The sequence below is a fragment of the Cariama cristata genome, unplaced genomic scaffold (genome assembly GCF_000690535.1).
Source record: "Cariama cristata isolate BGI_N322 unplaced genomic scaffold, ASM69053v1 scaffold7936, whole genome shotgun sequence".
NCBI classification, from domain to species: Eukaryota; Metazoa; Chordata; class Aves; order Cariamiformes; family Cariamidae; genus Cariama; species Cariama cristata.
The window spans coordinates 21,642-36,641 of NW_009621531.1; the positions used below are offsets into that span (position 1 = coordinate 21,642).

Consider the following 15,000-nt stretch of genomic DNA (forward strand, 5'->3'; position numbering starts at 1 on the left):
GACTTTAAAGAAAGTCTCAGGATCTTTGTCATGTTCCCTTAAAACAAACAGAACTTATCTCAGCATCATTTATATTTACTGGTGGAATTGGTTTTTTGTTTTTTGTTGGTTTTTTTGTTTGTTTTTTTGTTTTTTTAATCAGAACAGTATTTCTCTTAAATTGTACTTCTGGGGACTAAACATCTTCAGCATAATTTTCCTCTTTGCTTATGCCGCATGGTTGAATATTTTCCTTAAGTCAGTACTCAGGATCAAAACTCAGTTTCATGAGATTCTTCTCCCTCTTCCCTGTCTTCAAATGATACCTTTACTCTTCAAATGACCAACTTTGTAAGTAGGAAGGACTGAGTAATATCTCACCTAGCTGAAGACAAAATAATGTTAAAAAAATGAGTAGGGTAAGAAACACAACTTTTTTTTTGTCTGTCAAAAATATGTATACAATCTCCATTACAATTTACTCCCTTTTTCAGGAGGAATAGGTTAATCAAAAACTTTTGCTAAATCCATAGAGTTTCCCAAACTGGAATTTTATGAATCCGTGCTATACTCATGAACAGTTTCTGATCCATTCAGTGCTTTAGGTAAAGAAGAAAGGAATAAACTAACATAAGGCATTTTCTACCTTTAGACTTTTAAAGAGTTAACTAGAAGTTAAAACAGAAAATAAGAAACCTGTACTTATTTATAATTTCAGCTGAAGATCATTTTAAAGGTTTGCATGAGTATGACACTCGATGCCTTGAAACACAAGTTTAGTTATCTAAAAAGAAAATAAAAAGCCAGTTTGCTAATCTATCTTCTTTACTAGCACAGAATGAAAGGTTCAAAAGATACCACAGATGATCTAAATTTCCCAAATTTGGTAAGTTATATTAAAAATGAAATGAGATAATTCCCCCACTCTAAGGTGAATATTGTATCTTGCATTTAATTACTCTGCTTTAAATTACTGTATTTCAGACAGATGTGCACCATATGTCTTTAAAATATTTTGGGTTTATTTATTATTTAGAAAATTCCACTGTTTTCCTTCCTGTATTAAGGGAAAATCTATCGCTCAGCTGTCCTGGTGTCTTTCTTCACAGACTAATTTTGTAGAATGAATCTGTAGGTTTGTCACACTGCTACATGAAAGATTAATAATTATATCATTCAGGAAATCTGAAGCTAAATGACATCTGCAGCTCTACATGTGTTAATTTCTCATTCAGTCAATATTTTTGGTTTAGGGAATTAAAACAAATTAATCTTATAATTAATGTGACTTCCCTAGGCCGAAAAATCTTCAGGAATTGTGGAGTTTTCAGAATTAGTTGCATTTTCTTAAAATAAAGCCAGACAACAATTACTTTAAGAAGTCCTCCATCTCCCAGATTTGTTTTGTTCCCAATAACAAGGAGGAATGCAACTGCATAAGCTTCATAATTTGTTTCACATCTGTGAACCAGGAGTTTTCACGGTGGTTCCAGTAACCAAAGTGGATATGAAAACTGGCTCGGAGAGAGAATTTCTTCCAGTTGCAAAGATCCCAGAACAGCCTACTAGTTTGCTTTTGTCCTCCCGCTTAAAATATCCACCTGTTTCTGGTAGGTAAATTATGTGCAGAAACACGTTGCCAGTATTTCAGTTCCCTCCAAATGCCCAGCTGAATGGGATCATGACTGAGGACCCAGACTTGGGTGGAAGGGAACATCTGTATCGGAAACGCGCAAGTCTGCAAGGAAAACAGCTTTGATGCTGGGAGTCAGTGTAATTCAGTACAATGTTTCCCGTCAGCCTCAGTTTCCCCTAGGCAGGCTTTTGTGGGTGCGTTGTAAGTGATGTCCATGAGCCCACCCTGTATCCAAGGCTGAGCTATGCACAGCTCATCCCGAGCTGGACCCAAACATCCCCGTTACACAGAGCAAGCAGCCTCGACAGACAGAGCCACGACGCTTACAGGGATCTTTCCAAGCTCTTCACAGCCCCGTTATCGGCTTCGCAGTCACAAAAAGTCCTTCCAGCAAAGGATATGCTTTCCCTTTCCCTTTCCAGAAGAGACCAGGGGTCCCAGAGGCAGCCAAAAGTGGAGGATGCTGTTGGAGACACATTGTCAAGGAGCTGGCAGGAGAATACGGAGCCGTACAGCTCGTCGAAGCCACATAAGCTGCACATATTTAGGAAAACTGATAGGAATTGGAAGTTGCAGCTTTGTTTAATAGGTGGGGAAGAACAGAAGGAAAATTTGGCACTTGGAAGGAATGCTGAAAGGGGAAATGTTTCCGTTGCACTGGAGCCTCTCTTATGGGTTTTCTGCTGTAGGTGATCCTCCTTCCATATCCCCTTTTAAAATATTTTGCTTTTATGTGATACTCACAGATTTTAATTATACGTTTTGTGACTCTTGTAGTTTGTGAATCTTGAATAGTTTTTCTATTTGGGAGGTTACCTTACTCGATTTATCAGTTCCTGTCACTTTGTCACACCACACCATTTTATTTTCAGTTAAGATTTAGAGAAAGCTTCTACCACGTGCACCTACAGATTGCAATGTATGACTACTCTTGCAAGTTAGAAAAGGTATAGCTGCTCCTAGTAGAAAGCAATAAATAGTACGAGACCACCTCTTTACCGCATCAAAAAGAAGAGAGCTCTGTTTCTTGGCTGACATGAAGAAAATCATATACAATCCAGTCTGCCTTACTCAGCAACAACTGCTAAACACACCAGATTGCCATAGCAGTGATCGTGGAAAAAGATGAACACAATATGGAATGTCTGTTCTGTAAAGATCTGCTCAAAATGATGGGCACTTTTGGCTGCATCTGTTGCATTTTTGAGCTTTATTAAACAGTATTAATTATATATACTCCACTTCCTTAACAAGAACTGCAAAAGTGTGTAAAAACCTGATATTAAAATCCAAACTTTTCTTTTAAGATGTTATGTTTGGGGAAAAATCAAGCTAATGTGATTCCAGGGTCTGGCTTTGTTGTTTAGTTTAGGTATTTGAAATGCTCTTGTATTTTTACTTGATTTGATATGCATCTGGTAAAGGAAAAATAAGAACTGGGCATGGTATGAAGATGCTCTAAATTTCATTGTAAGAACATGAAAACATCAGAAAGACCAAAGTCCAGGCGTAAATGCCACAAAACAGACACAGGCACCATACCTATACTCAGATTTGAGAGGACTGCTGTTGGAGACATTCACTCTCCATGTTTAGATACTGCACACTGAATTTTTTTCACCCAGGATTTTTTATTCCTGAGTCTAAAACACATTTTAAGAGAGACATTTGAAGTTTCTCTTAAGAACTGGCGGAGGTTTAGTGCTCTAGGTATGGGAACGTGGCCCAGGGTTCAGCCTGATTTAGTGACTTCCCTTTGTAATCTGAAATAAAACTTTCAAGACTGGCCTTGAAATGGGGAATGGGAGAGCGGTGGTAGCAGCAGCACCAGTATTGAGCCTCCATTATTTCTGCCTTAGATTTTCTGTTTATAAAATGGGTGTGACAGTATTATTTTTTCACCACAGAAGGATGCTGTCAGGATTAATTGATGACTTGACATCCCTCTTTTCAGCCTAAAATGATTCAAAAAAGCAACTTCACAGCACTATAATGATGCTCCTCTATACAATCAACGGCAATAGTCTTCAAAACACCCTTCTGCTATTCAGGGATTTTGTGAGTTCAGGCTGAGCTCTCGAGTCTTACCCATTGCTGGAAGGAGAGTGCACAGAGAGCAGCTAAACTGGAGTTCTTCCCTGGGGCTGCAGGATACCCATATCCCTGACAAGTGATGGGAAAGACATTAAAAAAAAAAGAAAAAAAAAAAAAAAAAGAAGAATTTGGCCCTTTACATTACTCAGTGCAGATTCATCTCTGAATGAAAATCACTAAGAGACCCATATGGTCTTCTGTGACTTAAGTTTAATTTTTTAAGTATATGTAAACTTATCATACATGGTGATAATCGCAGTTATTTAGGATTTGGAGGAAGATCCACCTAGCTATGCAATTAGAAAGCAGAAGAGTTGCGGGAAAGAGACAGGACTTGCTCAAAGGGGCAAAATAAAGGCAGTCTATCTAAAAAAAAAAACCATATTAAAACCTATGCTTTATGCAAGTTAATCAGTAACATAAAAGTGCTAAACCAGGGGAGAAAGTCTTCATATTTGAGAAAATACTGAGTAAAGAGTGTGTAATGCTTGTGATAGCAACAGCCCTGTCGTGCCATCTCTTAAGGTGCTACATATTCTGAAAGGGTTATAAATAAGCTCAGCTAAAAGCAATATTAAAAGGGTTGATCTTAATCTTCTTAGGACATTTAGCATAGGAGATTTTTAGTGGTAGAGAATCCCAAATTGTGAGGGTGTGCAGTAATATTTCACTTTTTACAGTGCCTTAAATCCAAGCAATTTAAACTGGGTGCATCCTCTTCTGCTTCCCCATTTCATAAAATCACCTGAACGTCAGATGGGCAAAGGTGGGAAATGGCAATGCTAAAGCAGGTACAAAATCTTCAGAAGTTAAAGTAACATTTTCATTTTTATTTTTTATTTTTTAGGACATATAGCAAGAGCTAAAAGACAAATTTCTGTCTACCTGCAATTATGGCTAGGAAATGGCTCATAAAAGTAGGGCACGGAAGGATCACTCATTATTTATGAAGCTGGGCAGCAGTTGTGGAGACAGAGAACTGGCGAGCCAAGAGACACCCAGGGAGGAGGGAAAGGGACAGGGGACATCAGCCAGGGAAGGGCACGGCCGCGGCACAGCACAGGGAAGGCATGAGGGGCAGGGATGGGGCTGGGGAAGTCCGTGAGCACAGGATCAATAATTAAAAGTGAAGAAAATGAAGTTTCTAAGACACAGACCTTGAAGCGGATGACAGCTGTCCTTTAGTTTTGGGAAAGTGAAATAGTGAGGAGTGAGTTTGGCAGCAAAGAAGGCAGATGAGATGGGCAAAACAATGTAAAGGGGAAGAAAACCACAAGAATAGAAAAAAAAAAAAGAATTATAAAAGAATACAAATAGTGAAGTTGAAAACTAAAAAGAGATGGCATATCCAAACCTGGGGGGGGCGGGGGGAAGATAAATATAGGGTAAATAAAAGCGAAAAAAGAAAAGGTATCGGCTTTGGGAAAAAAAATGAAAGAATATAGAAAAATCTGACTTGGAGACAGAGAGAAGCTGCAGGGAGCATTTAAGAGTGCTATCGTTGGTAGAGAAAAGGTCAGAAAAAAACCCAGTAAAGATATAAACTAGGAAGCAAAACCAAAACTGCATGGTAGTTAAAGGAGAACTGAAGAGGGAGAGAATAAAGAGAGCAAAGGCACACAGCGGCGTTAGCAGGGAAGCACAGTGCCATCAGGATGGAGAACAAAAGCACCACGGAGGAAAAGGTAGAAAAATCTGCCAAACCCTTTGTAAAAGTTAACATTTTTGAAAGAATGAAGGTGAAGAACAGCATGGGCAGTTGCTGAGAGAAGGCTGCGAGGCAAGAGCTGCACCTCTATCACACCCAGTGCCCGGAGCTGGAAGGTGCCTTTAACCCAGTAACGTTCTTCGTTTGGGTGATAACAGCAGGAACTTGAGGTTCTTTACTGTTTTGACCGATACGGTACAGACTTGGGGAGGGTGATGAAGGATGTCACAGGCTGATAAGAGGACTCATATGACATCAGCCTCCTGTTGACCCTGTATCTGTCCAGGGCATTCTCAAGAAGCGAACAGTAGCACATCAATAAATGGTGCAGTCTTTGCACGCACACTGCTGAACTACAAATGGGCTCCATTTCGTGTTAAACCTCACCTAAAGAACACTATCGGGGATTTTTTCACCGCATTGTACCATTTGCTGTGTTACACTTTGGTATTTTATGTTAATTCTTCAGCTGAGAAAAATTTGAATATAGGTTTATTATGATCTAATAATGTCAGAAAGTAGCAGTGTAGTCACAAAAAATAAGCCTGGCCTTCAAAACAGAGAATTGCAGATTTCTGGTCTTTTCCTGACACTGATTTCCCACGAGACGGTTCTACCCAGGTTTCCCCATCTGTAAGATATAGTCTTACAGGAGCTTTCATTTACAGAAATGTGGTGAGGATTGGAGTCGGTAAATACTTCAGAAGGATAATATTCTTCGTAAAATCAGAGGACTGATGGTACAAGCCTATTCAATATACCAAATGAAATACATTCTAGTAATTATTTTCACAGAGGACAGAGGACTTTCCTAAATCAAATGACTTTAATATACATTTTCTATGTTAAGATTGGGAAAAAAAAAAAAGGGGACAAAAAAAATTAAAATTCTAATACCAAATTTCTGGTAACAATGCTCATGATAACTTCAAAAGAGGAAATATTACTGCCAGGAAAGAGCTATTAGAAAAGAAACAGGGGAAAAAGAAATAACTATGAAAATGCAAACATGAAGGAAAAGTTAATTGCTTTCCATTTATTCAATTTATCACAGCATTTTCCCATCTTTTTACATTTCCAATATGAGGTAGAGGTAGACTGTAAATATGTAGTTAAGTCCAATGAGTTTTCTTCTTCAGCTGATATGCTTACAAAATGTCTTTGCTGTAATTGTGCCTCTAAACATTGTCTGGCATCATCAGCATCAAAAGTTACCACAATATCTAATACCCTCTCAGTTAATAGAAAATGGATTCAAGGAGAAAGAAATGTTTCTGCGCAAGTGTCACTGGAAAAAAAGACCCTATAGAATACATTTTTAGCTAGCGATTTGGAGGTCCTACAAGCAAAAAAGGTCCCGATCCTTGCCTGTGCTTGCAAAACACCTCTGCAAGCCAAAGAATTAAAAAATGGCACTAGAGAGGCAAAAAGCAGCCAAACAGTACTGGTAAATACAGTGTTTTATTTTCTATTATAGCCTGTGACGTATTTACAGTGAAGAGTGTGTATTTTACCTTCTGATTTTTTCAAATTGCTGGCCTGAGAAAAATGGGTGGCATTTTGCTTTACGCTGGAAAAGCATTTTCTCCTATCTTTTGTTATCTAGAAGAGATTCATAAAAAAAGAACCTTGGGAGTTTATTGTTTAGATTCTTCTTCTTCTCCCCCCACAATTCATGAAGAAAAAACTCAAAATAAAATATTGCGCATTCTCTAACCAAAGAAACTTCAGGATCAGCATCACTCATTGAGCCTCCTGCTTATTTCCTAAAGAGAGATTAACCTTTGAAGACAAAGACCGGTGTTTGGTCTCAGTTACCTCGGTGTAAAAATCAATGCGCTTTCATTCAGATGCCTTTTCATTTCTTTTACTCCAACTTAGAGAACCTAGCTTTTCACAACTATAGGACTCAGATAAAAATTATTTTACTCGAATTTGCAACACAACCCAGTAACCGCTATGGACTACCTCCAAATAGTTTCTTTAAAAAAAATATTAAAATTAACTTATTTTTTGTGTTCCAAAGGTAACATAACAAATGGTTTCCTGTTGTTGTGAGGCAAGATAAAACAATCTGAATGACCCTGACAGCCCTGATAACCATACACAATATACCCTATTGTAATTCAACATACTATAAAAAATGTCATGTCATGGTAATAATAGATGGATATGAATATGATAAAAGTGGATAAAAATCTACTCAGGTAGTTCCTTGGAAGAACAGAAGAAGAATCAAACATAAGTTAACTACATAAAAACTACATTACTACACATCGGCCTGGGAATGGCAATCCCACCATACAAGACCCTCTGTGATTTCCATGGTGGACTCACATCACCGAACTACAATCACTTAATACTCCACCAGACCGGCTGTCTGGGTCAAAAAATAAGTTCTGGTCCTTACAGAGTAATGCCCTGAGAGGAATTCGCTCAGGTACCTAACATAACTCACCCTTTTTGGATTTGTGAAGCTGTCATCTCCAAGGACGAAGCTCCTAAGTAGGAACTGTCTTGGCACCAAGACCAAGGCTTGAAACTCAGTATTGAACAAGTAAAGATTAAAGTAACTACAAATCTCACCGCTCTCAGAATGAGGAATCAACGAATTTCATTGAGTCGGTTTTTGCACAAACACAATTAAGAAAAAGTAGAGATTAGAGGATAAAGGGAGGGGAAAAAAGGGTGAAAATATGGAGAAAATGAAAGCTGGGGAGGAGAAGGGAAAGGGCGAAGAGAGTCAAACAGTTGCAGTGCAGTAAGGAGAGGACACTAATTAAAAAGAGCTTTGAAGGAAGCAACATAACCCCCTTATTATTGGTTATGGCGAAAATAAGGAAGAATATTAAATCATTTGCTTAGGAAACACTTGAATTTTGTCTCTTGGGGGGTATTGGCATACTTTGCTCAAGGGTGCTGTGAATTACAAAGGGGGCTGGTGGCACCGTCTGCTAAGTTTGCCTGGCATTTCTTATCAGAAAATGTCTTCTGTCCTTGTTTATGATGTTTCCCAAGACTGAGGCTATCTAGGACTATAATCTTCCAGAAAAATTCTGCCGAAAGTTTTCCAGAACATCCAAAGAAAAAGATTTTTAAAAAACCAAACTACACTACTCAGTAAAACTGCAAACTATATCCTGTGTATATTAAATTTCAAATAAGCCTTGGTTTAAGTATTTGAACCTCTTTTTGTTTTAGAGTATGAACCGAGTATTTGGATGCATATGATTTTGAGTCAAAGACATGCTTTTTGTTACAGGTGTTGGAAGTCTTCCTAAAAACGTAGCTAAGCCTTTGAAAAATTTCTTTTGTGCCTGGTCACAGAACAGTCCACGTGTCTGGGGCACACCTCAGGCTAAAGCTTAGCAGGACAGTCCTACTGTTGCAGGTCAGGCTGCTAAAACCCAGGCAGGATCTAATATCTGAACTGAAAACACAAATCTTGTCTTCACTTTCAATGATTCCTCTACTGGATTCAGAATAAAATTACTGGACTTTGGAGAATAAAGAACTGTTTTAGATGCACTGAAAATAAGGAACAACAAGAAAATGGAAGACTTGGTTAAGAAAATAAAGCAGTGTAAGAGATGGGTTGGAGAGGCAGAAAGCGGTAATGGTAATTGTGTGCTTTTCTAGTTTGACTAAAACTCTCAGATGCGGACCAGAAAAAAGCAAAGGGGACAAATAAGATCTGATCACTATGACCAGCTATGCAAGAATAGCATGGCAAAGAAAGAGTGAACTCAGTGAAGAAGTAAAGGAGATGGGGAAATGATACAACACGAGGCCAGTTCATTTGGGGAAAAACGTGAAACCTGTGCAAGAGACCAAGAGTCAGGTTGGACACTGGAGCTTTGGAGAAAACAGGATACCAATGTCCCTTGCACAGGCAGGGAGTGAAGCGATGGAGACAGGGAAAGGCTGAGAAACTAGAGAAGAGTGAGATGCAAATTCACTGCACAAAGAGACTATATGTGAGGAGACGCCCAAGGAACAGAGCCTGGCAAAGACAGAAGTTTGAAAGAGAAAGGCCAAGGACAGCTTGGGTGAATGGAGCAGAAAAGGATTGCTTTGATAGCAACAGGTGGAAGAGTGTAAAGCCCCCTTCCTTCAGAACCTTGAGAGGACGCCTTAGTCCTACCAGTTCACATGCATTTCTGCTCAAAGACGGGGTTTGCAGTTGTACCAGAGAAGAAAGACACCATAAAATGTTTCCCATCATGGAAAAAGGGAGAGCCAAGCTTACTGGAGCTTTTATCGCAAACTGTGATACATGTATTCCAAACTTAAATAATCTTCAGATGTCCAGGTGACGCAGCTGTAGTCCTACACTAACTCAAAATCAGTTTTTCAACCACGGCTGAAGCATTTTTTGTAACGGGCTTCAGAGGATGATACTAAAGTGGCTGCTCCGTGAGCATCTGGATAGCACAGAGACAATGAAGAAGGAAGGTTTCTGCATGTGGTATTTTAAGCAGAACCTTGATGTTATTTCACTTTTTTCTTCTATTTAAGAAAACCAGTACATCAGAGTGCAAAACCATCCCATGGAGCAGAAAATCACTCATGAGGCTTGAATTTTGCTTTTGTTACACCTAAGAGTGCTCTTACAAGCTGATACTACGGTTTACCACCTGCATCCCAGGTAAGATGCTGCTTCAACCTTGACCTTACGAGAGTGGAAAAAGGGTTTACACCAAATTGCTCTAAACACAATGAGAAGCAGAATTGGGCCATGGAGCTTAAATATAGAAAAGAAAGTAGAGTGCTTAGCAGAAGTGAAAGAACTAAGTGTATTTGGGGAAGCAGCCAGTAAAAAAATAAGTTTTATTTTAATACGTTTCTTTTTCAGCCTATTAAGCTCTCCAGTATCAGAAGGAAGTCTGCTAAAAGTTAGTAAATAAAGGCTTTCAGGAGAGCTTTATTAAATCACTCATGACTTATCAAGTTAAAACTCCCACTCAGATATCTTAATAAAACTTTCAGAGAATATATTTAATTTTCCTGGAAATCAGAAGCCAATTACTAACTGCAGGAGTTACAGTCGGTTACACCACCGATCAGCTTTCTGTAAATAGAATATTTACCAACAACTTGAATTAGTTCTCTAAAGTTTCGGTTTCTGAAGGTCAAATAACTATGTAACTGCTTAATAAAGAAGCAAAGAAGTACCTCTAAATATCTCCAAGCTCTGATGGGCTTATATTCTGCTCCTTAGGTGAGGTATTAGCAAAGCTTATTTATTTTCATTTCCAAGGCTTTTATTTGCTCATTCCCTTGTGGTAAAGCTGATTTCCATGATGATTCCCTTCTTAATTTTAATACCCTTTTTACTCATCATATAGACATAAGAATTTTCCATAAAATAATGAAACCCTTCCAAAGGAAATGAAGACAACTAGGATAGGAAAGTAAACTACAGCTTACTTTTTTTTTTTTCTTCCCAATTAATTGATCCACTGTCATATGCATATATGAAAGATTTTTTTTAATGAAAGGAAAATAAGGTTAATTAACATAAAACCCCTCACTCCTTGAGATGTTGAATTTTGTATTTTATCCATGCTGCCTTAAGTGCCTTGATTTCCCAGTAATGACCTAGTTCTCCTAATGAGTAACATTAACCCCTGGCTGTAGCTGTCCAGGACTTAATTGTCAACTGGAGCTGAAATAGGAGAGTTTGCCGATCAGCAGGTATGTGGTATATTAACTCATGTCATTTCAGACCCTAATAAATAAATCTGTTGCTAAGGCAACAGGAGCATCACTTTTTTCTTCCTCTCCCCCCACCTTTTTAAAGGAAACTGCCTTTCACACCGAGCTTTTAAAAAAGGAAATTAACTACAAGTAACCGTAATTAGAAGATACATCATTTCTCATCTCAGAAACATATCTACATTAATGAAGAAAGGCATTCAAAAAGAGGACTACTTTCTACTGTGACCAGGGTAACTGAAATGATTTCCCTCAACTGAGGGAATGCCATTTGAAGTATACATCTGAGTGAGAACAGATCGCAAAATATTTCAGCTCCTTGTGTTTCTGAGATAGCTCCCCTCTCCTTTAGTACACTGCTGACGCCAATTGAGCAAACTGCTTCAACTATTAATCAGGAGCCCAGGCAACTGAAACCATGGGAGAAAAAACACCACTCAAACCCAAACACCTTCACTACCCTCTGTGAATCTGTCAAAACGATTCGCAGACATGTAATCTTTTGGAAAGCTAAACAATACCCTATTTTCAGCTCATCAGATTTACCTGCTAACGAAAATTTAAGTACCTGATTTAAACGTAGATGCCATTGCTCCTCCCTGTCCCAGGGAGGCAGGTCCCCGATTCCTGCATGGGACAAGCAAGAGGAAGCTGGGGCAACACAAATGCAGCTCCAAAGGCACACGTGATTTGGTGACCAAAAGCTGGTAACTCACTTTCTACCTCAGTTTCTCTACCTCTAAGATCGGATCCTGAATACTCCCGTTTCAGACTAAGACATTCAAGGTTTTACAGAAAGGCAAAGCGCATACAAGTGCAGGTAGTACAAATATTTTTGTGTTCCGTAAGGTTTGGGAAGGAAGATCTTGGTGCTCTTCGTTTGGGGACGATGTGCTGCGGAGGTCCCTCAGCACCTCACAGGTGAATGTCACAGTCCTCACTTAATTCCTGCCATTCTATCACAGGATGAAGTGTTTGTCTTAAAATTTTCAAAATTGATAGGTTTACATTTAGTTTGTGACTACAGGACAGTTCTTCTGAATCTCTGGTTACGTCTCAATCAGAGATCAGGTAGGAAGGGAACTGGAGGGAGGTTCATAAGGCCAGTTACCGCTGTCCGAACAATTACTATAGGCTCTGCCCATACTATAAATGTAACAAACTACTCAAAATTATATCTAGCTTTTTAGCTGAAGAATGTAGAGGTAATACAAAGCACCTTTTTTGCCATTATCAAAATCAGAGACGTTTTCTCCTCTAGACTATCGACATCTTAGACCCCTTTGACAAAATGTGCTATAAGAAAGACGGAAACAATGATGCTGAAATGTCCACTATAGCAGGAGAACTTTCACACCTCAGAGGTCTTCGGTACATGCTGAACATTTCTGCAAGCTCTCAAAAACAGTGACCAAAGAATAGCGCGTCTTCCACTGGAAGGGTTCAATACCCCAAGTCCTCGGCTGTGGGAAGAAATTTCAAGGTTTGACTTCACTGAATGAACAACCAAAGAACGGATACTTCCAAACTGCCCTTCCAGTTAACATTTAAAGTTGAACTTCTCAGAGTACTTCATTAACTTTCTTATTTGCTACTTAGGAAGAACTAATATCTGCTCTCAAACTTAACTCCAGCTTGCATGAAGCTTGAAGTTAGACTATTTTCTTTTCGCTTTAGGTGTTCAAGAAGTGAGGGAGTCAGTTTCTACTTCATCAGATGTCTCTACATACACTTTCATGGCACTGGTTCATTCACCACGCGTCATTTGTATTGCAGCCCTGCTGAACACCGTTTCTTTGGGAGTATTAGATAGCTTTTCTTAGACACTGCCAAAAACTTTCCATTTTGGAATTGTTATTTTACATCCTATGGGCTTTTTATCGTATCTGATACCTTTTAGTTAAGGCTGTATAAACAGTTGAATTTTAAGCCTTTGCTTTCAGTCTGCCTTATCTATCCACTACTTTCACCTTTTTGGATTAAATTTGCCAGAATCAGTTGCTTTTCAGAGATGAGGTTTCCCTGCAGGAACTCACTCCCCATTCAGCAGGGATCTAGAGCCAAACTCTCCACTGCTTTCCCGTGCAAAGGGGCAGAACAGATCCAGTCAGCTATGATTACCCTGAAATGGGGGATCTACTTTGCTTTGACAACACACAACCTCCGCCCTTCTTATATGACTCCTCCTGGCAGGCAGGAGTAGGACCACGGTCCTTTCTTCTACATGCTCTCTGCAGGTTGTTTACAATGTTGAGGATGCCTGTTGAGGCTAATAGCAGTTATGGGTACTCAGAGGTGATTTCTAGGTGGAGCACCTACTCTTTCGTCTTTTGCTGTCTTGTCATACCTGCATCTTTGGTCCAAAATATTTGACAGCATGAGGAAAATATGACTTGGGTATAGATACACTGTATTGTCAAATGTCTCTATATTAAGTAGTTTTGATACTGAATTCAAAGGCAAACTGTAAGTACACAAATTCTGTATTGCATGGCCAAGATAAAGAGGAACAAGGAGCTACTATTAAAAAAACACATTTCCATGCTCCTCTCCCTTGCAGCTTGCAGAGGACTTGTGCTCAGCTCACCAGTGAAGAGCTGCCCCATCACAGAAGGCACAACAGTGACTGCGCTATCTGGGACAAGCCCTTTCCAAGGACTTGCTCCTGAGTGAAGGGGACCAGGTCCTCATGGTGGGCAGCCACGTGTTAGTAGAGCACACAGTGATGACAAAACAACCTTTCCTCCGTGGACTCACTTCTTCAGCTCTTTGACTTTATGATACTCTTACATTAAAAACGCAACTGGGCACAGTGCTATCTCCGTACACACTGTTTTCCCTTAGACCAGAAATCTTCAGATAATTTTTGCAATCATCTAGATTGTTTTTTTTTCTTCTGAATTTCCTCATCATGACTTCCACCACCGTTCCTCCAGCTCCCATATCTCCTGCCCCGTGTCCTTCCCCACGCTCTTGTCACACGCTGGTACGTACAACATGAGATAATGGGCTTATCTGATCTTCCACATGAATTGATAGCAGCTATTTGTTTGCATCTGTGTGTAAATTCTCGCAGACTCCTCATGTGATCCGTTATCATGCCCGTACAATTAGGGGAAGAAGAACTGATTTCTGACAACTTTCTCTTATCAAGTCTTTAACTGCCGAGACGATACAACATACACAGGGAAAAAGAAAATACGTAAGGCTCGGGTGAATGCCTTGAGTTAAAAGAAGCGCTGCAGGTCTCCTCCATGGAAAAGAGGAGTAAAGAGCTTCCAATCTTATAATAAAATTATGTACGTGTCACCTGGATGCCATGACTGCGGTTGGGGGTGCAGCAGGTTTGCAGCTTCGCACGTCCACTGTCACGCTTACGTGCAGAAAGAGCTGAGGAACACGCTGGTGTGCCCCAATTACAGCAAAAATAGCTTTGGCAAGTGTCTGTGGCCTCATCGAGGGGCAGCGAGAGGGAATAATGTACATGTATAAATGCTGGTGGGAGGGGGGGAGAGGAGGATCATGCCACACCGGTCACTGCCCTCTTCTTGATATAGAACTCATCCTTCACCAAATGGACATTTTATCACCTTGCAATGAAAACCTGTGAGATGCTACAAAGTTCTGATCAGATGTAGGAACTTTGTCCATCGATCACCAGAATTTTGCTCTCCATTTCCAGCAAAGTCCATTTGCACAAAAGGAAGAGTAATTCCTTGGCAGAGCCCTTGCAAGAAAGCAGCTCGGAAACCCATCGCAGCCTTTTATCTGGATCCTTGGCCATAAGTCATTTCTATTAGCAGCGCCTTGCTATAGATGTTTATAACGAAACATTAAAGACTTGGTGAGAAAGGAGAAAACAAAT

The 15,000-nt window shown here is 39.6% G+C and overlaps 1 protein-coding gene across 1 annotated transcript in view; it reads right to left on the reverse strand.

Moving 5' to 3' along the window:
* The window catches only part of GTDC1 (glycosyltransferase-like domain containing 1), a 126,852-nt gene that overhangs the window by 18,700 nt on the left and 93,152 nt on the right, over positions 1–15,000 (reverse strand). Inside the window, 1 exon segment of the mRNA XM_009701995.1 lies at positions 1–37. This exon segment is cut by the window's left edge and continues 27 nt beyond it. Coding sequence (XP_009700297.1) covers positions 1–37 — 37 coding nt within the window.